This window comes from Pelecanus crispus, chromosome 11, assembly GCF_030463565.1.
Source record: "Pelecanus crispus isolate bPelCri1 chromosome 11, bPelCri1.pri, whole genome shotgun sequence".
Classification (NCBI taxonomy): Eukaryota; Metazoa; Chordata; class Aves; order Pelecaniformes; family Pelecanidae; genus Pelecanus; species Pelecanus crispus.
The window spans coordinates 33090745-33114509 of NC_134653.1; the positions used below are offsets into that span (position 1 = coordinate 33090745).

Sequence of the window (23765 nt, forward strand, 5' to 3'; positions counted from 1 at the left end):
TCTTGAATGATTACTTTTAAGTTATCTAAAAGACTTTTCATCTTATTAAACATTCATTACTAATCACATATTAAGCAAGCTGCCATCTCATGCACTTTGGAAACAATTCAGCCATGCAACAGAAGCAATGTATATTTTCAGTATCTGTTCGAGAAGAATTACGAAATGTAAATTTATACATAGCAATGCAACACGCTCTTTCTTTGGCCATATTTAAAATGCCACCGAAGATGTTAACTGTTTATTCTGAGTTCCGCCCGGAGTTATTACTTTCATCTTTCGGAAGCCACAGTGATACTTAATGTTATGGAAGAGGGCAGGGGTAGAAGTGGAGACCAGAAGTATTAGCCCTCTTCTTTCCCTGTAGCGAGGAGCTTTCCGATTCGTGCTGTTCCCATCGCTTACGGTGACCTCGATGGGTAAAAGCCTCAGAAAAAGTCTTGCGCTGTCTGGATGAGGACTCAAATAAAAGAATCAAACTCCCTACGAGCAATTTTTATCCCGGGTTCTATTTTTACAGTGTGATCCCTTGCAGAGTTTCTACCTCTGGGAATAACTGTGGCACGGGGAATGAAGAACTGGCCTGGATCTGCGTTTGGCTGTAAGGACACGCGTAGCGTTGCTTACCTGACCTTGTTGAACCAAAGTTTATACCGAAGAGCTGGAAGGGCGTCATTATGTATTATTTTTGTTCTATCAATGTGAAAACGGGGATATTACCATAATGTTTTAACATCTGTGCCGTGCGAACAGCGGAAGTTAAACTTTGCACTTGTTTCATACTCATTCCCAATAAAACCGCGTTTGTGCTGTGGGGAGCGGGCCCTTTCCGCGAGTCCCCTCGGCCCCTTCCCGGCAGCGGGGCCCGGCCCCAGCCGCTGCCCTCGCCGCCCGCTGCGCCTCAGCTACGAGGGCGGGCGGCCGCCTCCTGAGGCGGGCGGCGGGCAGGCGGCGGCGCGGGGCGGGCGTTGGGCGGGCAGCCGCCTCCTGAGGCGGGCGGCGGGCGGGCCGCGGCCGTCGCTCCTCCCTGGCCCCGTTGCCGTGGCCACCGGGAGGCGTCGGGCTGGGCCCCGGGGGTTGCCGGGCCCCGGGGGTTGCCGCCATGAGCCTGCACGATGTGCGGCTGCAGTGGCTGCGGGACCGCCTGCTCGCCGTCCTGGGGCTGACCGATCCGGCGCCTTTCGAGGAGCTGCTGAGCCGCGGCGACGGCGAGGAGGCGCGGGCCGTGCTGCTCTTTTTCGACCGTGGCACCGGGGCCAGGGAGGACGTGAGCGAGGCGGGCCCGGCGCTGCTGCTGCTGCGGGCCCAGCGGTGCGGCGAGGGGGCAGCGGGTGAGGCCCCCGCTGCCCCGGCCTGCTGAGCCCTGCCCTGGGCGCTGCCTGACCCCGAGCCCCTTCGCTCTGTCCTTCTCTCCCCAGCTCCCTGTATCCCCCTCCCTCAGGCCGCTCTTTGTCCCATCTGCCGAGTCCCTAGCCCCATTACCCCTGCCATTACCCCTTCCCCTGCCTCTCCATCCCTCGGGCTGCGTCCAGTCCTCCTGAACCCCTTCTATCCCACCCATTTCCAGATCTTTCTCCTCTTTGGTTGTGCCTTGGTGGGATTTGTGCCATCCCCACTGCAGAGTGGTTACGTCACGCTTTCCTCCCATTTTGTGTGTCTGCAGACGCAGGTGACGCGGAGGAGTTTGCAGATGAGCAGCAGGAGGAAGGCCCAGGCCCAGATAACCTATTTCCTGAGCAGTTGGCTGAAACAGCTTCCTCTGTGGCATTGGAAGGAAGTAGGTGGTTTGAGCGACCAAAGGGTAGTTGTTGCAGGCCACGCTGCTATGGGGGCTAAATGTGACTAGCTAACATGGCTCTCTTAAGCAGATCTAGCAATATCTGTAACATCGACAGCTTCTTTTACCAGGAAAGCGGGTCAACCCACAAACACAGATCTTCCATCCAGTCTTTGCCTGTGACATCTTTTACTGGCTTTATAATTTCAGATTTTTAGATTAGTTTTATTAAAATAAATAGAATGAATATGTTCCCTTTAGTAGGAATGAATTAATTCCCCTTGTCTTAAGAGTTGCAAACTCTCCTCTTTATTCTGATATAGTTTATTGGGGATAAAAGTGGTGATCCTGTAAAGACTTAAGATTGGTCCAGTACTTTTAACCACAGTATTGCAAAGAAGCCCTTCACAAAAAATGGGAAAAAATAAAGGAAAAGCGATAGCAAGGGTGTCAGAAGAGAGTAATGCTTTTCTATGGCTCAGAGATTCTCTTCTCTGCTGTCAGTATTTGTGTAACTCCCACAAACTTCTGAAACAGTTACTTGCAGAAGCAAAGAGTCATGGCCTGGTATTTTATAGCTGTAAAAGAATTTTGTTCACACTGTGCAAAAAAGATAGGACCATGAAAGGTAAGTGCTGAAGCCTGTTGTGGGTGTAAGTAGACTAAAGGAATGATACAATTAAACTTCCCACTTTGCACCTCTGAACGGAGGCAGCTGCAATGCTGCAGGTTAATGCTCAAAAGCAGTAAGACAGGGAGAATTATTTATTGCTTGATAATAATACGAGCACAGAAAGGATCCAGTTGAGGATGCAACTATGCCTTTTCCATGTCTTTTAAGTGTCCAGACGCCTGTGCTGAAACGGGAAGAAGACATGGTGCACCTTCTGAAAGCCGGGATAAAATGAAGTTTGAAATTCTTGACTAGCCCTGGAATTCATGCAGTTGTTCCTGTGTTACAGTGTCTTCACCATCGCTTCTTGGGCATGGCATAACTATAAGCGTTTTCCACATCACGGATCTGGCACAATGAAACCCTAAATTATTTGCATTTCCTTTTACAAAGTGTTTTCATCTTGTAACACGTTAAATCTACTTATTTTGTCACAAAAGATCAATTGTGTTGGAAAATGCTGGTGAGGATATTCTAAATAAAGCCCAGTTACCTGTGGAATGCAGTGTAGTCACTTGCATATTCAGATTCAGTTCTTCAGCAATAGTGCTGTCCTGTAGGAAAATGTAGGATTGACACCAAGTTTTAATGGCTGGTTGTTGAAAGGTGATACTGAAGATGGAAGAAAACTCTCTGTCATTTAGTTTGAGAAGAAAATTGGAAGGATCCATCTTATATGCATGGAATACCTGTTCTTTAATGGAGCTCTCTGGTGCTATTCTTTCTTAGGGATGACTCGGAAAAGCAATGCATCCCCTCTGCAATCTACAGACAATGAAAGCGTGTCCGGTCACTTATCAGCTCTCTCTAGTGGGTCTGAATTGAGTAAACTGGAGCAAACAACTGACAGTGTGGAACACACACCGCAGGTGAGTCTGTTGTATTTCACTCTGCTCTTTGGTGGAGACGAAGATGCTGGCTTTCTGATGCAAATGTTTCAGTGAAACCGGTAGGCGAATGAAGGAGGTATAGTGCAGAGCAAGTACTCAGAGCAGAACAGAACATTTTACAAGGACAGGAATTTCCATTCAAAACCAATGGCCTGTGGTGTCTGCCACAGCCTCTGACATTGACAAGACATTGCAAAGGTAATTTGCGTGGCAAAACACTATGATTTTTGGTGAAGAAATGCAGCAGTGAGTTACTCAGGTACCACATTAGCTATTCCCAGAGTTGCTTGTAAAAGGAAAGTTGCAGTTAGAATAATTGCTAGATAAAGATACCATGGGAGGAGCATGTAAGGAACAGTGAACAAAGGCTTCTGTACCTCAAGTCTTTTACCTAATTAGATGGTCAGGATGCAGTCTGGGGTTTCTAACTAAACTTGGTTTATGACTAAGATGCAGGCGGAAGGGGAGTAGGTGCTTGCACATTCTCAGGGAGGCATGGGGGGCGAGCATTCAAGTGCTTTCTGGTTTCTTGTGTTTCAAGCACTAATGCTTTTAGTCCTGTTGGTCTGGAAATCAACATTGTTTCCAAAGCTGATGATTTTTACTGTTAGCTGAGTGATTTTTTTAACATTTCATTTATGTTAGTAATTTACTTAGACAGCAATGTGAAGATAATGGAGTTAAATTAATGATTCTGTGCTCTTGTTCACAGCAGGCAAACATTTTCATGCTCTTGAGACACGTGGCAGCAAACAGTAATAGTCATACTTCCTTTCTATTTTCCATTTCAGCTACAAAAACAGAAAGTTGACAAAGTGTGTTTCTATGTGGCGCTTGATGAAATTCCTGAAGAATTTGTGTCAGATTTTACTGTATATTTTCTGAGAGATGCCAAAGGTATGTGCCCTGAATAACTGCAGGCCCAGTGTTTTCGGTCTTTGCATTGAACAGTACTTAACACTGAAAAACGGTGATAGTGACTGGGATTCAGGATAGTGCATATCCAGCTTAATTAACTGGGTATGAATACTCTCAGAGCAGAACTGGGAATCAGGAATGCTTTTCATATGAAATTTATCGGAAGTTACATATCTTCTGCATTTTGCCAGCAAGGATGAAGCTTTCATGCTGCACTCAGAGGAACTAAGAAGATTTAGTTACTACAGCTGCAAGAACTCTATAAAGTATTTTGAGGATAAGGAGCTGTATGTGAAAGTTAGACCATAAGGTGGTGTTAAGCACAGCTGGGGTATCAGACTTCCTGACCTGACTCAAATTCTGATATGCAACATTCTGAAACACAGCATGTTTCATTCTGATAGTTCATACTTTTATCATAAAACCAATGACAAATAGTTATTCCAGCATCTGGAGTAGCTCTGGTTCTCGTCACAATCAGACCTCAGTATCTAGCTCTAGCCTCATAGGAAACAGCTTCTACACTAACACAAAGAGGTATTTCCACACCTAATGCAGGAACTATCAACAGTATGTTAACTCTAATTTAGTGCCAGAGACTGCCCCCAGCGTAAACATTTATGTGTGTGGTTTGAAACTACAAAGTGTTTTGTATGTGCCTATTAGTTTCAGTTTTTCTAGAAATGGGACAGTTGAGGAAAAAAAAAAGTATTTGGTCATTTTATGGCAGTTCTGTGCAAGATTTTCCTGGTCTGTCTGTAGAATAGGAGTTCAAATCAAGGCCACTGTTTTGTTTGAGCAGAAAACCATTTCATAACTATAAGGCTGGATTGTAAAGACTTAGTCAGGTGATGACACTTAAGTATTTTTCTGCCCTTTCTGAAAAAGCATCTGCACTATTAAAAGCAGCACTAGTTTTGAAGGTGACTTGCATCAAACCTAGTTTATTACAAACACAGTTTGTTTTATTGGAGTTTTAACTTATTATGGAAAGGACTTTATGCTTTCTGTATCAAATAATTAGATTTATGTTAATTGTTTGTATACCATTTAGAAAGAGTTACTGAACCTAATGACCTGACTGAAGCTAATGAGGTTCTTCCTAAAGTGATAAAGTTTGGTGTACTGACTGATGATAGTCTTTTGATGCTAAAGAATGCCATCTCACAGGTAAATGTGTTACAGCTTTTGTTACACATGGAGTCTTGAGTGTTCTATGAATGATTTGCCTGTTTCGTATTCTGCTGACCATATGGACTATGCATAAGAAATACTAATATTTAATGACTGACCTTCATATGCCAAAATGAAGGTTTTGTTAATCCTTATTTGATATTTTGTTTCCCAAATTTTTTTAAAGATATGGAGATGGGCATTATTTAATTGCCTGACCCTATATGAGAAACATTTAAGAGTGTGACACCAGATACCTTTATTTTTGTGCTGATAGACTTTTGTAAAAGCATGCTGGAGCTATTCCCCTGGAGAACTTGAGGCAGAGAGAACGATGCTAAAGAGGTGAAATGGAAGGAGATGCTCTTCTTTAAGAAATTAAATTTTAGAACAACATATTCAATGCTGAAGTGAATTGCTAGTAAGCTGACTTTTATTGTTTTCTTTTTTAATATGAACCACCTAATCTATGGTACCTGTTTGAATTATAGGTGTTTTCACCAGCTGTCTCCTATAGTCAACAGCAGGCTGAGGAAGCTTCCTGTCATCCAGACAGTGAAAACACAGATTCTGAAAAAAGGAATTTACCCGAGACTGAGCTTGCAGAAAAGAAAGATCAGCCTGTGGAATACTGTAATATCCAGATGAGGAATGAGATTCAAATGAACAGGCAAAAATTCTTAAGTGTTACTCAGCAGACTGTACAACAAACTGGAGGCAAGTGTCCTGCCTATGCCAGCACTGTGGTGTTTAGAGTACAAGCCAGTAGAAAGAGGTTCACCTAGGAGTGGCTTTATATAGAATAACAAATACATACAGTTTCTGGGGAAGCTCCTGACCTGATTAAAGTCTCTCTTTGCTGGTAACAGTAGTATTTTTACTGCCCTGAAGCAGAGTAGGCAGTATGGAAAAATGGATCAAATCAGTGATAGTCTTTCAAACAGTCTGGAATAAGAACAGGAGAGAGGGTAAACATGCCTCATTGCTCACCAGTGTTCAGGGGACTCAGGGCCATAGCAGGGTATAGAAAGTGGTAGACCAAATGAGACTTTCACATGTTGTTTAGCATCCCTTCTCTGACAGGGGCTACTGTGGTGCCATTAAGGAGAGCGTAGTGGTCTACAGTAGGCAGTTTGATAGTCTTCTTCAGCAAAGCCCTAATCCTAATTCTTAATAGTTAGAGATTGGGTTAAGGCTTGAAAGCTGAAAGCTTTTAATTGCTTTCTAGGAATATCTCTTTGTTTGCACTGTGCTAGCTGTCAAGCAGCTGGATATATTTTGCCATATTCTCAAATAGGCAGAGCAGGTGGTATGTTACTTATCCTCAAGTAGCTAACAAGATGGAAGGCATAAGCCATTTCAGTGATGTGACTTTACCAATGCTGATGGAACAAGACAGTTAATTCTATGTGCCTCTTATTCCAGTAGGAGATATTAAATTGGAGATGCCAACTATAAATCTAGATGGAGAAGTGCCTGTTCTTGCCACAGTTCCAGAAGTGGTTGAAGCTCTGGAAAGCTGTGCAATGACCTGGCAGAAATTAATATCCACAGGTCTAGAGGAACAACTGAAAAAAGTTCCACAGGTAATGTGGCCTATAACATCAAGCTTCTTTTATTCCCGGAGACATTACTTCATTTCCCCACAAGAATCTCTTTGAATGGTTTGTGCTCATTTTTAATCCATCTTTGTGTTTGATTGTTGGAAAGCCATTTACTAATTCATGTAAAGTAGAACAAAAGTAGTGAGGAACTGTGTGACTCTGGGAATTAGAATATAAATAGAATATAAAGTAACTCACTGCAGATCCTACCCACACAGGATAACTGTGGAAAACTAAGGCACTTTTGTTATCTGTACTCTTCTAAAGAGCCATGAAATATTAAAAGCTGCAGTGATTATTTTTTTTTAAATAGATTACTATATTTTTTGCTTGAAAAAAGTCATCTCAAACAAAAAAAATCCTAATTGTAAGGTTCTGATTCTGCAAACACTTACACATATGACTAATGCTATTAAACGTACTGAGGGATTTCATGTCTACAAAGTTACTTGTGCATAAGCTTTTGCAAGTGTGGACTCTCTACCTCCAACTGAGGGATATACTCCCCATGAGCAGTTCACTTCGGTGTGTATAAAACTTTTGATTTCAAGGATCTTCTGTCTGGGTTTTTTGCATGGTTGAATCATAGCAGGTTTTTCTCAGCATACAGCCTATTCAAAAGAAGGAACAAATGTAGTCCTGGTTATAGGTTTTCACTCTTGCATAATGGTAGTTTAGAATTTTTATTTTATTCCACATTACTTGTAGGGTAATGGTCCACTTGCAGAAGTTGACTTCTGGCGTGAAAGAAATGATACTTTAAATGCTCTTACTGAACAGACAAAGCTTCCAGATGTGCAAAGAGTCTTGGAAATATTACAGGAAGCTGAATCTGAGCATATTGGAGATTTACAGGTAGTCTTAAGTGACCTCAGAAAACGTCATGTGGAAGCTCTAGATAATTTTAAGTTTCTTTCAACTCTTGAACGCCATTTGAAGGTATGTATCCGTAAGAAAACTTGGCAAAGTTTTAACTGTAGTTACCCGAGTTTGGTTTCTCTGTTGGTATAATCACCTCTTGTTTATTTTTTACTTTTTATCATCAATGAAGATATACTCTAGCTTTTTTATATTTAATTAAAAAAAAAGCTTGCTTATTTTGTTTGAGTTACAGTTGTTCTAATATTTGAAAGCAGAAGCCCAGAGCTATGAACAACTTGGTTAGTAAATCACAGCCTTCAGAGAATTTGGTAGCATAGCTGAATTGGAGAAAACAAAGATTTCTCTACTCCATTTTTGAGGTAGCTTCTATCACTGATTACAGCTGATGTCTCAATTTTTAAGTTTTATTGAAGATCTTCCAAACATCCAAATAAAGAGTTGAGCCAAAACCAGTCTTGGGACATCTTTTACGGAAAAGAGAATATTAATGAGACAGGACCTAAAAAGCATTTGGAGCAGTTGATGCAGATTTGCACATCCTTAACCATGTGTGTTACTTAGGCACCAGGGTATTTCCTTGACTGGGTTATTTATTTAATAATGTCACAGACTTTCTTAACTTCAGGTATCTATAGAATAAATATTGGTTTATTGAATATGTATGTATCTGTATATTTTCCTGACATCTTATTCATCATATTTGTAACACATTTAATAGAATTTAACGTATGGCACTGGGTTTAATGTTGTCTTGGATACAATTCCATTGCTGATGAATGCCCTGAGAATGGTGTGGGTTATCTCACGGCATTACAACAAGGATGAACGGATGGTACCCCTCATGGAACGAATTGCATGGGAAATTTCAACAAGAGTGTACAAAGTTGTGGATTTACACACATTGTTTAAGTAAGTACTGGATACCTGTTTCACCAGGCTGTATTTATTAAAAGCTTTGCCTGTTTTACACAAAGTGGAGTAGATAACACTTTCATCAAATAGGTTTCAGCGTTTTTCACTATCTGAAGTTGTATTAGAAGGCCAAATAAAAGTAAATTTATTTTGTAATTTTTGTAAATTACTGAATGAGCCCTGAAGAAATAGGTGTGTGTCCTCTTTTGTCTCAAAAAGGACATAAATCAATAAACCCGATCTAATTGTAGTGGTAAAAAAGTGGCATAAATATCATCAAAATCCGTCCTGAAATAACATCTCCTTTCAAAATTAGTCACATTGAAACTTAAGACCTCACATTTATAAGTTTTGACTAGATCTTGTATAATTAGAAGCTGCTAAATCAGGGTATGTTAATCCAGTTGAGATATTTTCTATCTATAGTCTTTCCATCTATAGTATCTTAACTGTTTTGATTTGATTAATAGAGAAGATAGAGCTGCTGCAAAAAAGAAAATAGCAGAAGCCAAAAGCACTCTTGAACAATGGAAGAAATGTTACTTTGCTGTTCGTGCCCAAATTGAAACATCAGGAAGAGAGCAACACTGGGAATTTGACCGAAAGCGTTTATTTGAAAAAACAGATTATATGACTTCAGTCTGTCAAGATCTATATGATATTTTGCAGGTAGTAATATAGACAATAAATAAAGGGATTGTGTGATCAGTGTCTTATTCTGTAGAGGAGATTCTTTTGTATTGTAGTTGTTGAAATGTTAACAGCCTTTAGTTTTGTGAACAGTGCCTTTGATTCCAACAAAGCTGCACTTAACACTAGAGATGAAATAACCCTTCTCAAGGTACTGATTGAGGAAAGATATTACTGTGTACATTGCTGTTATGAACATGCAGACTTGTAACAACTGTTTCACAGATTCGCAATTTTCATGGGTTGCTAGCTTAATGATATAATTTTAGATAAAATAACCATTTAAGTATACTATAACGTAAAATTTGACCATATATGAATCAGTGTATCAATTGCAGGATAACATATGAATGGAGAGATGCTATGTTTAGGCTAATTTGAGTCAGGGTAACTAGCAACATTAATGGTCCATCAATGGTCAGATGCTATAGACTGTGTATGTAAAAACTGCATATGTGAAAAGTGGAGTAGAAAGGAGTAATAACTGAGTATTATCTGTTTTAACAACTGAAGTGTTTGGCCTGTAGAGTGTTTTGCTTTTTTTTTTTTTTTTCCCCATAAAGCTACTTAGTGTCCTGTATAGAAATATATGAAATGTAAATCACAGCATGAATTGATCATTCTCTGAGCTGTTTTTATTTTTTAAAGGAAATAATATCAGAAAGATGTGTTAAATGGCAGAAAAAAAATTAAAAATAAAGTGTTCTGGTATGTTCTTCTGAATTAACAGATCACAGAAGAGTTTTACAATATATTTGGTCCTGAACTGAAAGCTGTCACAGGGGATCCAAAGCGTGTTGATGATCTGCTGAGAAGAGTAAATGGACTAACTAGTCCTGTGGAAGAACTGACTTTTGACCCTTTTAGCATCAAAAGTGCACATGACTGGAAGTTAATTATGGAGGAATTTAAAGAAGAAGTTTCAGTAAGTACCACATACTGTGATCCCCCCCTTACTTCCTATATACAAATTCCTTCTAGAATATCAATATAATTTTCATTTAAAGAAAATGTAAGTTTGCAAAAGAAAAGAATATATGAATAAATATGTAAGTGAAAATGTGAGGAATTTGACCAATTTTTTAAGTCAGTATTCTGTTTCCCAGTTGGTTTTGTTTATAATTTCACTTTATCTTGAAAATGGTGAAGCACACTTTTTGTTCACTGGCAGAATCGCTACAGCATGAACAGAGGCTACAAATGACCTCCCTGTTCTCATCTGCTGATGTGTCTCAATCATGTTGCACAAAGAAGTAAAACTTCCTTTTCTGGATTCATTCAGTCCTTCACCCCTCAGCTAAGAATACCCACGAAGTACAAATTGTTACAGTGTTTTTTGTGATTTATATACCTGCCCAGCAGACACATTAATTAACATTCATTTCCTGCAGCATACCGGAAAGCCATTAGTTTGTTAGTAATTTATAAGACAAAGAATAGTAAAAATATGCTTGACCACTAATATAAAAATGTATTTTCATTTTGCCTTCCCTTCTTGGTTTTGCAAGATGAATCTCTAAGTGATAGGATTTCTTGGCCTTCTTTCTTTGTTTAGGTTATTGAAGAAGAGACCAAAAACTTTATTGATGAATCTTTTAAGGCCCTTCGATCAGCGGAAGCTGCATTTGACATGCTGTTAAACTTCAAACACATCCGCTCTCGTGAAAGCATTAATAAGCAGATGATGATGAAGTTCAGTGATATTTTGGACCAGTACTGTAAAGAGGTATTTAATTTAAGGATTTCTTATGTAGTACATGAAGCTCTTTACCTAGTGAAAATCATAAATCTGTGTATATGTCTAAATACCTGTATAGTGTCATTTACTATCTGAAAGACTGACAAGTTTTACAAAATAAACATAACTGCCCTCACTTTTTTGGAGCCTATTGGAGAAATAGTATGGTTAATTTGCTGAAATGGATGTGCCTATCTGTGTGTGTGTGGCACTGTAGGGGAACCGAAAGGTGTTTGCATGTACTCTGAATGCAGTGAGGCTTGTGGCTATTCCTTTACCTTGTGAACAGCAGTTCAACAGTAGTCCTTCCTGAGAAAATACACCTTTCATACCCTACAGCTTTCTTTGGATGGACAACAAGTTCACAGTATGACCAAGAGGTGTCAGAGATCAACCATGAAGGCAGAAATAATTTGTGACACGTTGAAGTCTGTATGTTGGAAAGCTTTTCGTGTCATAGCATTTTTCTTGATATTTCAAAGAACATTGAGTTTAATGATAAAATGTAATCTTACAGAAAACACTGCCACAATAGCAGTTCCGCAGGATATAGAAAGGAAGACATTCTCTGTAATGCAATTAATACAAGCAAGAGATGCATGAAAAAAAAAAAAAGAACTGTTTTTATCCTGCTGCTGGAATTAGCTTCAGAGCTTGTGCTCTGTACCAGGTTAGATACTGACCATGAACAAGCAAGTGGAGAAATTATTCTTTGCAACATTTTATTCTCTTCTAGGTCAAAAATGTAAAGCAAATCTTTGTTCAGAACCTCAAGGACCCGCCTTTGTACAAGAATCATCCTCCAGTGGCTGGAGCAATATACTGGTCCCGATCCCTTTTCTATCGGATCAAACACACTATTATTCGATTTCAAGAAGTAGAGGAGTTGCTTGCTAGTGAACGTGGAAAGGAAGTATGTTAGTTCTTTTAATATTTAATGAAGGAGGAATACTTTCTTCATACCCTTCTTCTAAAGATGTGAAAATGCTCTTATGTGAGGTAAAGTTCCAAGAATGTCTCTGCACACAACAAGCCATATTAGCCATGAAAAGCTGATTGGGACCTTCCCACTGTTTCCCACAGAGAGAGTGACAGAATCAATGACAGAAGTCAAGAGCCTGAATTCTCCATCACCTGTATTGATTACAAGGCATTACTTGCCCTCTTATTTAATAAAAATTAGAAACCTTATTAAGACACCATATTAAGACAGGTTAGTTGAACATTTCTCATGGTCTTTAAAATGAGTTATACAGAATCTTCCTTTCTAGGTAAAACAAATATATCTTCAAGTGGCCAAGAGTATGAAAGAGTATGAAGATCAAAAATACAGTCAGTGGAGAGGTGGGACAGAACAGATACTCCCACTGCTACTGAAAAATACTCTGCTGACTGTCATCACTGGTGGGGCTGCAACGCATGTTAATCCAGGGAATTCTGAGCAGGTGAGATACAGGAAGATAGTATACCAGACTTCTCTGTGGGGAAGAACTGAAACCTATCTAATGGTCAGTGAGATTTTTCTAAGAATAATATTTTAAACACAGTTTTTGAAAGGAAGATTTCAAAAGTTCTGAGCTCAGAATTGTTTGTGGTCCTTTATAAGACATAGTTGCTGAATGACCTGGCAAATGGATGAATGTTGTTTCTCTATCTGTTCTTTTGTGCTCTAATTCCTGTTAATTTTTGTGTTTTGGTGCAACATCTTTGGGATGTTACAACAAAACTTGGGACTGAAGTTAGGTAGAGGTAGGTTCCCAACAGAGATCATGTGGAATCCTGTTTTAACTAAACTTTTGTCTGACTGTGAACTTCCACTGGGATTTCTATTGTAACTGGTTGCAGCCGTATGTAAACAGATGTGATTTGGTTTGTTTCTTATAATCAGCTTTCACTGAAGAAGTGGCTGTGTATGATTTCTGAAACTAGAATGCTGAGGTTGGTAACGAATTTTAAAGGCATTTCCACAAGCTCTGAATGTCAGCCATTCTGACTTTTACCTACTGCCTTATCAAATGTCTCCAAAAGCTGACCTTTTCCTTGCATTGTAAGAGTCTGGTGTTCCTCTCCTTTCTGCTGTTCTTTCTTGTGTTGTAGAGCTCTGTAACAGAGGAGCCTGTCACCACAAAGAAAAGTGTCTGCTTTGTAGTGAATTTTTCTCCCATGCTGCAAGAGATTATCATTGAAACAAAGTACATGGAACAACTAGGGTTTCCAGTCCCAGAAATAGCAAGATATGTGGCGTTACAGGAAGACAAATATCTTAGGTAAGACTGTAACAGAATATCTGATCACATACTGACTTATGGCAGTGTTTCAAGTGATTTCACTCCAAACCAGAATGGGCCCTGAGTCATCAAATTTTGGAAATATGAGAGCTCTTACTGACTTTTTTTTTTAAGGGTAAAATTACTAATGGCCGTGTTGCACTAATAAGCTTTTCTCTGGCACTGTCTGCATCCTTCACCCTGTAGGACTATGTCATACAAATTAACATCTCGTCAAATCTGAGAAAAAACAAAGAAAGTAATTTGTTTTGCAATGAATTGTCAGTGCCATTTAGATTTCAGCTCATATTTAAATTCACTGCCGCTTTCTTGTGCAGCTTTGGATAAGTCACTTTTGCCCACATTATCGCAGGCATTTAGCACACAGGTATGCTGATAAGACCCCTAACTGGATTTTAAAGTTCACCTGTTGAGTTCACTTACGTGCTTCAAACTGAGGCTGTCTTAAAAAGTTTTTCTGAGTTGCGGCAGGAGAGGTTTGTCTAGCTGCTATTGGAACCATATGAAATTTTTCTTTTGTTTTCAATAAGAAATGAATTGCATTTATAATCAATACATATTCAGTGATAATTTCTGCAAATTCTGCATTATATGGAAATCTAAACAGCGTGATGGAAGTGATCTGCTCTTTGATCTGAGTTCAGAGCTATATTTCCAGAAAATCATGATTTTATGTTTTGTTGTTGTTGTGTTTCTTACACTCCTTAGGTATAGAAATAGATTGAAAAACATGCTGGATCACTATCACAAGTTAATGGGAACACTGGATGAAGTAGAAGCCAAAATTCTTGATGACCATATTCAAGAACTCTGGAGAGTATTCAAATCAGGGCACAGAAGACTCAACTGGAACTCCTTAGGTAATGGAGATACTGTTTTAAAATGGCCTTAGATACTGATTTTCAGTTAAAAAATCTCTTAATTTCTGCAATCGTTTTTTTATGTCATGTGACAGCAATGTATCCCTAAATGGTACATCCTATTGCCACAGTCAGAGTCAGAATAGTAGGTTAGACAGACTCTGATCCAGGAGGGTATTTCTTATGTTTTTATTATATTTAAAACACTAAGTGGAAATGGATAGAGACCCTTAGAGAACAGCTGTAAGCTAGATGAAGGATTAGGTGGGAAATCATCTATCTTTCTGCAGAGCATCAGTTCATTCTCAGAGATAAAACACATCTGGTTGTTGCAATTTTGATGCATGGGTGAAATATTTGTTAAAAGAAAAAACCCAAATGGTTGTGATTTATTTCAAGGTGTTGGTGACTTTATTGTGCGATGTACACAAGCCATCAGGAAGTTTGAATCACTTGTCCATCAGATTCATACTAATTCTGAAGACATAAGCAACAAACTAATGCTCATAGAATCAACGAATCTCTTTAAGTTTCCGCTTTCAAAAAATGGTGATGAACTTCCTAGTAAGTCTTTATGTTTTCTTTTCCAAGCTCTGTGATGTTTTATTTTGCTCTGTCTGCTACTTTGCATTTTTAGTTGCTATGATCGACCCCTTTAATTGTTACCAAAACCAGTGACAGTAGTATTTCATGGTGTAACAGAGGAAGCACAAGCAGAGCTTCAGTACCCTAAAGCTGACAGTGTCAATGGGAGAAACATAGAGATGAGTATACAAATAGATCATTTGACTTGTGTCTACCTTGCTTTTGATCACTTTCCCCCTAGCTTTCCCTTGATTTCCTTATCCTTCTTGTATGCAGTAGTGTAGCCTTAGAGCTGCAATCTGCAAGGAGTGTCAGCTCCCTTCTGGGCCATCTGAACTGAACTGGTTTCCTCAGATGGAGATTGCAGCGAGGTGATTGTCTCCCAGGTCTCCCTGTCACTTGAGTGAGTGGGTGATAGACCAAATTTTTTTCAACACTTTGTAAGTCTTAAAAAGGTTACTTTCACATCTAATGGCTGCTATTAAATAATTGATTCCATATAAAATCAGGGAGCTGAAGTATTAATAAATTAAACATTAATAAGTGAAGATATTTTTTATCAGTATACAAGATCAATTTCATGTTCACAAATAAAGCCCAGCTAATTATTCCAGTGTGCAAGTCTGTTAGGTCTTTTGCAGTTAATAATGATATTTTTTTGTATCTTTTGCAGAGGCGAAAGAATTTTTTGAGTATGTTAAGTGCGAAAGAGCAAAAGATGTGGCACACATGGTTAGAAAGTATACTACCATTCCACAATTGCTAATAAAAGTGGAAGGACGAGTTGCCAATACGAACAGTGGCAAATCTCCAAAATTAACTTCCTATTATGCATACTGGGAAAATAGGATTTATCAGGTGTTGACACAGTTAATTGTGAAGTAAGTCAATGGATTTTCAGTCTTTTATCTTTGGGTTTTTCTGGATCTGTTGATCAGTATGTATACTGATACTCTGTTTGAACACCTCAGTGATTTGCAGTTTGAGACAGGTTTGTATTTGTACTTTTTTTCCTGCGAAGAATGGAGAACTGAAAACAAGCTACAGGAGAAACCAAAATTCTGAGAAAATGGATATTGTCATGTTGTAAGCAGAAGAGAGAAATAAGATACGTTTTCTGCAGTATGTGTAGTTGCATATCCCTGGTTTATTTTTAAAATCAAGGTTTTGTTTTACTAAAGAATACAGTTTTGAGAACTTGGTGTCTGGGTGCTGGATGCATCCCTGTAATGCAGGGGACACCGTTACAAGAACAAAGGTTTGTTGTATTGTACTTTACCTGTTCTGCAGCAGCTGGGGCCAAGAAGGTTCCTGTAACAAGATATTATAAAGATCTATATTATAAGCAAGATAATATTACAATAGAGCACTGCAGGGTTATAAAAGCTTCCCAGCCATCTCTTCTTCTCATGATCCATGTCTTTGTAATCTTGTCCCTGCTCAGCTGACTTCATTGTGCTTTCTCGGCTGGACTCTTGCAATGGAGTTGACTATAGTCTCAGGGTCTTTTTGCACCAGGCTATCCCCATTCATTCCTGCCAATAGCTTCTTTTAGCTAGTCAAGCTTTTGCACTGAATCAGTATTAGTGGGACAATTTTGCTCCGATACACGTCAGTGTTTCTGGCTGAAATTGGTGGTAACTGACTTCAGACAGATCTGCTTACATATCTAAGCACATACCTGATAATTGCAGTCTCTGTTGGGCATTTCCATGGGGGGCAGCACCTGATTATTACAATCTTTGACATGATTTTTTTCCTTTCCCAGGAATTTGCAGGCTTTTAATGCAGCAGTTCTTGCAAATGTGCCACTGTTCCAAGCAGAAGCTATTTTATCTGTTCCCGAGATAATCTTGCAACCTAATGCCAGTGAGATTGACAAAATGACTGCACAATGTATCCGAGACTGCATTGAGGTCACCAAGGTGATTTTTGATAGATTTACTTGTCAGAGTTTGCTTGTGATTATAATGAAGTTAATCTTGCTTTATGTTTGGGCAAGCATAAATGTCAAAGGGAAGATTCATACTGCTTTATTTTGAAATCAAAATATCCAGTACCTTCTTCTAATTTTACAGACTGTCCTAATTTTACAAACAGATGACAAAGGGAAAAAAAATTGCCCTAAAGCTTCATGCAATTTTTACTCAGGCAAAATTGTTTGTTACTTTTCAGCAGTTTTGCCAGTGTAAGGACATGATTTGGTTCTATAAATTGGCATACATCAGAAGGAAATACTTTTCAGATTGCACTGCAGATGTTGCTTTCTGATGTATGAATAAGCTGGTGGAATAAGGAATGTGAGTAGCCTTCTCTATATTATGGTTCTCCTCAAAAGCAGCAGAACAACAGTTCAGAAAATGCTGGGAGAAGGGCATCTGCTGCAGGTTTGCAGCAGATGAAATATCTGGCTTGCTGGCAAAGATGTAGTGGTATTTTCTTGCGTAAGTTTGTTCACATTGAACTGCTTTCCAGAAAAGAAGCCAAATACTGTGGCAGCGTTCCTGCCCTGTGCTGATGGAGAAATGATTCCACGTGTCACCTGAAATGAATAAGTTTAGATTAGGTGTGTTTCCTATGCTCAGATGTGGTGTTCTGCTCCACTGCTGCATCCAGCCTGTTTGATCTAACACCTATTTCTCTGTGTCATGCTGTATTATTGCTCAGTGTAGCTTTTAAAAGCAGACTGAGTAACGCATGGAAAGGTATTGTTAGGATGAAATTAACTCTTCTCTCAAGTTTATGGGAAAATGTAATCTCTTTTCTTGCTGTCAGAAAAACAATTGACATTCACACCACCTCCTACATAGTCTTCTAAATAATGATGAGCGATTTGACTGAAATGACTCTCTACAAAGTAACTGTTTTTCAACCCTGTCTCGAAAACTCTAGCATTTTGTGCGATGGATGCATGGTACATGTATTGAATGCCCTCCTCAGCGTGTCGAGGAAGATGAAGTTATCACTTTCAGCTTTTACAGTGACATCTCCCAGAACCCTCTGATAATTGAACAAGCTGTTCTTATCACTCAGAATGTTCACAAACTCTTGGCTTCTCTCAGCAAATATTTGAACCAATGGAAGAAGTACCACCTGCTATGGAAATTAGACAAAGGCGTAGTCATGGAGAGGTTAGCTGCAGAAAAGCCTGCTTGTGTCACCTTTGATGAAGAGTTGCAGTTCTATATGAAGGTAGCTCAAGAAGTGACTCAACAGCCCTTGATTAAAGATGAACAATTTATCAGGCTTCAGCTGGCTGCTTTAGCCTACACAGTGCAGGAGAATGCTAGAGGCTGGGTGATTTCCCTTGGAAAGTTGCTTAATGAGTCTGCAAGAGAGGAACTCTTCAGTCTTCAGGAGGAAATTCAGGTAGGTGTTTTCGGTTCCTGTTGTCTGATGTAGCTGGCACTGCATAGTAGGTGACGATCTGAACCACGCTCCAAATTGGTTAAAACTATCTGGTGTATTCTGGTATGTCATATGTAAAGATGTGAGCTGACTCTCTGTAGCGGGGAAACAGGAGAGGGTAGTAACATGAAAACCCAGGACTTTCTCACTCCTGTACTGGTGAAAGGTTCATACTAGTAATTCTGAAGTTCCCTTTAAACTGCTGCTTACAACTTCTATTTTGTTGTAGCAAAAACATCCCTTCTGTACTGGGGTTTACTTTTTGATGATTTTTTGGGGGGGTTATATTTATCACATGGACTAAAATTGAAAATAAATCTGCATGTTATTTACTTGTGTTTTGTGTTTGAATAGTAATTATAATTCTGCCTAATTGCTTTGTCAGTGTTGCTTCTGGAAATTATTTTTACTTTTTACAGAGCTTGTCACAGACTCTTAAGAGACCTCCAGATTCCCTGGAAGATCTCAAAATCATCCTTGGCACAATTGCGGAGATAAAAGGCATGTCCTTCAAGGTGGAACTGAAATATTTGGACATCTGGGAGAGATACCGAACTCTTGCAATGTACAATATTCCAGTAAGTGCATGTTATGCCTTGCCTCATAGAACATTTCAGGTTTGAGCTAGGGGCACTGATGCCTCACGTGTGAATGAATAAATGTTTTCCTTTTAAGACCTTTTACAGAATCACTGTATTGTTGAAGTTAGAAGGGATGTCTGGAGATTGTCTAGTCCAAACCCCCTTCTCAAAACAGTATCTCCACTTTAAAATGAACATATTGCATGTTTTGACATCTGATTTGGATCACTTCAGTGCCGTTTTTGTGTTTTGCGAATTTATAATGTGAGCGCATATTCCCCACTTTCTTCTGACTAATTATTTCTTGTGAGAGATGTTACTTGTTTTGTTTTAGGTAGCTAAAGAAGAGCAAGAGATGGCCGACAAGATTAAGGAAAAGTGGGAGACTCTCTTCTTTGAAGCATTAGAAGTTGATCACAACCTTGGAGGCATAAAAAGTACATTCACAAAGGTAATACTTGTAATTAATATTGAAAAATATTAGAAATGGAAAGGAAAACAATTTAAACACTGTTCTCTTTAGATTACACAGCAACAAATTGAGGACTACAGCAAAGAGACAGAAGATTTCTTCCATAAATTCATGACTGAGGGGCCTGGTGCTGTTGGGGAAAATCTTGATAAAGGTAAATGGATTAATGTCTGTAAGGTGATGTCTTAAAAATATTAGTCTTTGGACAAATTCTTCAAATTTTATGTAAACCAAGAAAATTGTGCTTTCCTTATTAACATACAAACAGATTGACCAGGAATGTGACATTTTTAGTACTATAACTTCTACAGACTACATGCAAATGCTCTCTTACTTATTCCCCATGATCCCTGGGATTGTTTATCTAGAAAAATTCCTCTCCTTTCGCAGGATTGGAACTCATGGCTGTTTTTGAAAAAGAATTGGAAAAACTGGAAAAAATTCATCAGGAACTGGGCAGTGTTGAGAAACTTTTTGACTTGCCAGTTACAGTGTACCCTGGCTTAATGAAAGCACAGAATGATATGAAAGGTCTGAAGCAGATCTATGAAATTTATGAATTACAAAGAGTGAGTATTGCACTGCATATACACAGACACACACATACTCATGCGCATATATACAGAAAAGGTGGGGGAGAGAAGAAGAGGCTGCATTGTCCTCTAGTTACTATCAACTCTGTTCTAAGCCTTTGCATGAAATAAGCTGTGACATGTGATTGACTATCACGATGAAGTGATCTTACTGATGTTAGTACAGGACTAACAGTGCCTCCACAGTGGACCAAACACATACTCTTATCAGATAAGAGCAGACCTCCCTCCCCCCTAATAATTATTGGGTGGCATTTTACTGAAAAAGTCTCCTGATCATTTCAGTGGAACTACTTTTGGATATAGTATGTGTACAGGTGACAATGGGTATCTCAGGCTTTAATTGATCTTAACTATTTTTTAATAAGTTTTATTTTTCCAAAATTAAAATGCCGTGTAAAGTATGGTCTTAAGGATGCTTTTCCTGTTCTTCATACTTCCTTTTGATTATTTCTTACACAACTGGTGTTTGGCTATGAATCGGTCTTGGACATGAACCTGTCTCTTCCTCTGTTTGTAAAATGTTAATACAATTATATCTGCATCCTCACTGTGGTCTCTAGATCCTCCTGTAGTGGAAAGAGGGGTTTTTTTTGGTCAGAACTATAAGGAAATATGACTTTTTTCCTCCTGATGACCTTGTTCCCAGGCAGCTAAAAAGGAATGGTCTCAGACACTCTGGATAAACCTCAATGTCCAGTTTCTTCAGGAAGGAATTGAAGGATTTCTTAAAGCCCTTCGAAAGCTGCCCAAACAAGTACGCAGTATGCCAGTAGTCTTTCACTTGGAAACAAAAATGAAGGCATTTCGAGACTCCATTCCTTTGTTGCTTGATTTGAAAAATGAAGCTTTAAGAGAAAGGTTTGTTTTGATTTATTTAAATCCATTTTCTATATATATAGGAATACTTTGTTTGTTTTGTTAGAACTTTTAATTTCAGTCATGCCATGTCCTGCAGCTTGAAATTTCACTTCCTTCTTAGTGAACTTGTGTAATAGCATGCAAGGTGACTACAATAATTAGGATACTTTATGTATTCAAAATACTAGTTCTTGTTTAAACAGTAGAGTGCTAAACATGGTTTCATTATTACATATTAAATTACAGTTGTTTTCATTTTTAACTGCATCATGGTGGTTGGTGCAATTGTTGATCTGTCAATTTAAAACAGGCATTGGCAAGCCCTTATGGAGAGAACAGGAACAAGTTTTGAAATGAGAACAGAAACATTCACTTTGGAGAATATGTTCGCTATGGAACTTCACAGACACTCAGATGTTATCAGTGAAATAGTCGGAACCGCTGTTAAGGAACTCAGCATTGAGAAGGTAATGTAAAAAATCATAATAAAACTACAAAGACATAGATGACAACAGTCTGTGTTTTATTTGAGATTTTTATATTGGCATGACAGCAATTTGGCCATCTTCAGGGAGCTGCCGTGATGTAACTGATGGCAACTGAGATCAATAGCTCTGTTAACAAGCCACCACATGGTACAGAATCTTAGCTGTCTTGGCTTTGGCAGCACTATATTGGATTTCTGTTATTACAGTAAGCAAGTTTAGCCTATGAAAAAGGATCTGAAGAAGGATCCATTCTGTTTCCATCATGATATTTTGAAATAGACCCTTCTTTATAAACCAGAGTTAGAAAATCCGTGCAAAAATTTTGCTGAATTAATTGATTGAATTTTTATGCTAAGATTATAGTTCTCTAGTTTTTGAAGACTGAAACATGCATCTTCTTATGCTCACATGCAGGGTGTGAAGGAAATAGCAGAAACATGGGAACACCTGAAATTCACTGTACAAGTGTACTTCAAAGGCACTGAGAAGCGAGGCTTTATTCTGGGATCTGTAGATGAAATTTTAGAGATTCTTGATGACAACAATGTCAATCTTCAGAGTGTTTTGGGCAGTCGATTTGTGGCTCCTTTCCTTTCAACTGTTCACCACTGGGAAAAAACTCTGTCATTGATTGGTGAAGTAATTGAGGTAGGGAGGAAAGTGCTGGACTAAATAATTAATGTTTATTATTTGTAACCAGGGTTTTCTATTGGTTTTTTTTTTTCACTTTGATGGTAACATTTGATTCTTAGATCTGGATAGTGGTTCAGAGGAAATGGATGTACCTGGAGAGCATCTTTATTGGTGGAGATATCAGATCACAGCTTCCAGAGGAAGCCAAAATATTTGACAGCGTAGACAGGATGTTTAAAAAGGCAAGTAACTGACTTGACTTGTGATCAGCAGAATTATTTGGTGCATTTTGCTTCCAGTTCCATAGCTAGCTGTAGTCTTCTATGTCATTTGTAACACTGAGAATGGTATGTTATAATGAATTGAACGTGAGATTGGGGAACCCAGAAACTCGTATTTTACTTCACGTCTGTCATAAACAGAAGACTACTCCTGATTTAGCTAAGCTGGCCAGAGGTGTGATCCCTGGCTGGTAGTACGGGGCAGGCAGGGTCTCCTTTTCCTTTCGTTGGATACATTTTTTTACCTTTACCACGATAGTAAGAATCTAAGCAGATGTGTTTCTGTAGATTGAGGACCTACATACATGCTAAAAAGACTTTCCTGGTATAATGCCACTCTTCCCATACTGAACACATACTCCCAGTATGAATATGGCTTACTTTTCTTTCTCCCATCTGCAAAATTGAGATAGTACTGTGATTCTGAAATGCTACGTTTGTCCTTCAGCTGAAGTACCACTGTATACAGGAGCAAAGTCAGGTATATGCTTGTGCTTGCATGACTTGGGATACAGGCTTGTCTTGCTTACGCTTGCTTTTACAGTAGTATCTTCATGCTCTCAGCTTTGAAAGCATACTATCTTCATGTTTTCATACAGCACTGCAGCAATAGGAAACCATATTTAAAACTGTTTAATTCACTTCTGTAAGAACCTATACCGATTGTGCTGCTTATGTGCTTTGTCACTAGTTAAATATAATTTAGTATAATTCATTGCTGTTCAGTATTTTCTAAACTTTCTTTTCTCCCTATGTAGATAATGGATGAAACTGTGAAAGAACCAACAATAAAAAAATCCTGCGAAGCCCCAAATCGTCTGTCAGACCTCCATCATATAAATGATGTGCTGGAGAAATGTCAGAAAAGCTTGAATGATTATTTGGATTCCAAGCGAAATGCTTTCCCAAGATTTTTCTTTATATCTGATGAGGAGTTGCTTAGTATCCTTGGCAGCAGTAACCCACTTTGCGTCCAGGAACACATGATAAAGGTACAGTGTCTGGCTTTCCACAGTGCCTTGTGCTTTTAGGTGCTTTAAAAAGTTTAACAGACTACACTGTACATGCTGTTAAGGATGCGCTAATATTTATTGCATGCAAAGAGCATCCTGGCAACATCTTGAAGAAGCTTCCAAATAACCAAATGAAATGTGATCGGTAGTCTCTCCTGGCTCTCATACTGCCCAGTAGCAATTATGGTAGAGGAACGTTGGTAGAGGAGCATTCAAGATACACCAGAGATCAATCGTTAAAGAATCTTCCTGTACCTCCTGATAGATCTTTATTTTCTAGAAAAAAAATCAATATCATTTGGGCCAGATCATCTGCTTGTTTACTCTGCAGTTGGGCTGCTGAGCTATATATCAACATTTGTATTTGATTACTTACGAGTCAGATCCACTTCTGTTTAGAGTCCATGGGAATTTTCTTTCAAGATTAAGATACACTTACATCTTT

General features: G+C 38.9%; 1 protein-coding gene across 1 annotated transcript in view; it reads left to right on the plus strand.

Annotated features, from left to right (window-relative positions):
- Positions 1-1102: 1102 nt before the first annotated feature.
- Positions 1103-23765, plus strand: part of DNAH10 (dynein axonemal heavy chain 10) — a 57593-nt gene continuing 34930 nt past the window's right edge. The window contains exons 1-29 of the mRNA XM_075718979.1: positions 1103-1331; positions 1664-1777; positions 3180-3319; positions 4132-4237; positions 5313-5428; positions 5923-6148; positions 6860-7017; positions 7744-7974; positions 8636-8826; positions 9300-9498; positions 10250-10444; positions 11075-11245; positions 11994-12170; positions 12529-12651; positions 13355-13524; positions 14254-14405; positions 14805-14969; positions 15664-15871; positions 16759-16915; positions 17883-18359; positions 18818-18976; positions 19314-19430; positions 19503-19605; positions 19842-20020; positions 20694-20905; positions 21216-21372; positions 21808-22041; positions 22146-22268; positions 23066-23299. Coding sequence (XP_075575094.1) covers positions 1103-1331; positions 1664-1777; positions 3180-3319; positions 4132-4237; positions 5313-5428; positions 5923-6148; positions 6860-7017; positions 7744-7974; positions 8636-8826; positions 9300-9498; positions 10250-10444; positions 11075-11245; positions 11994-12170; positions 12529-12651; positions 13355-13524; positions 14254-14405; positions 14805-14969; positions 15664-15871; positions 16759-16915; positions 17883-18359; positions 18818-18976; positions 19314-19430; positions 19503-19605; positions 19842-20020; positions 20694-20905; positions 21216-21372; positions 21808-22041; positions 22146-22268; positions 23066-23299 — 5223 coding nt within the window. The remainder of the gene's footprint in view (positions 1332-1663; positions 1778-3179; positions 3320-4131; positions 4238-5312; positions 5429-5922; positions 6149-6859; positions 7018-7743; positions 7975-8635; positions 8827-9299; positions 9499-10249; positions 10445-11074; positions 11246-11993; positions 12171-12528; positions 12652-13354; positions 13525-14253; positions 14406-14804; positions 14970-15663; positions 15872-16758; positions 16916-17882; positions 18360-18817; positions 18977-19313; positions 19431-19502; positions 19606-19841; positions 20021-20693; positions 20906-21215; positions 21373-21807; positions 22042-22145; positions 22269-23065; positions 23300-23765) is intronic.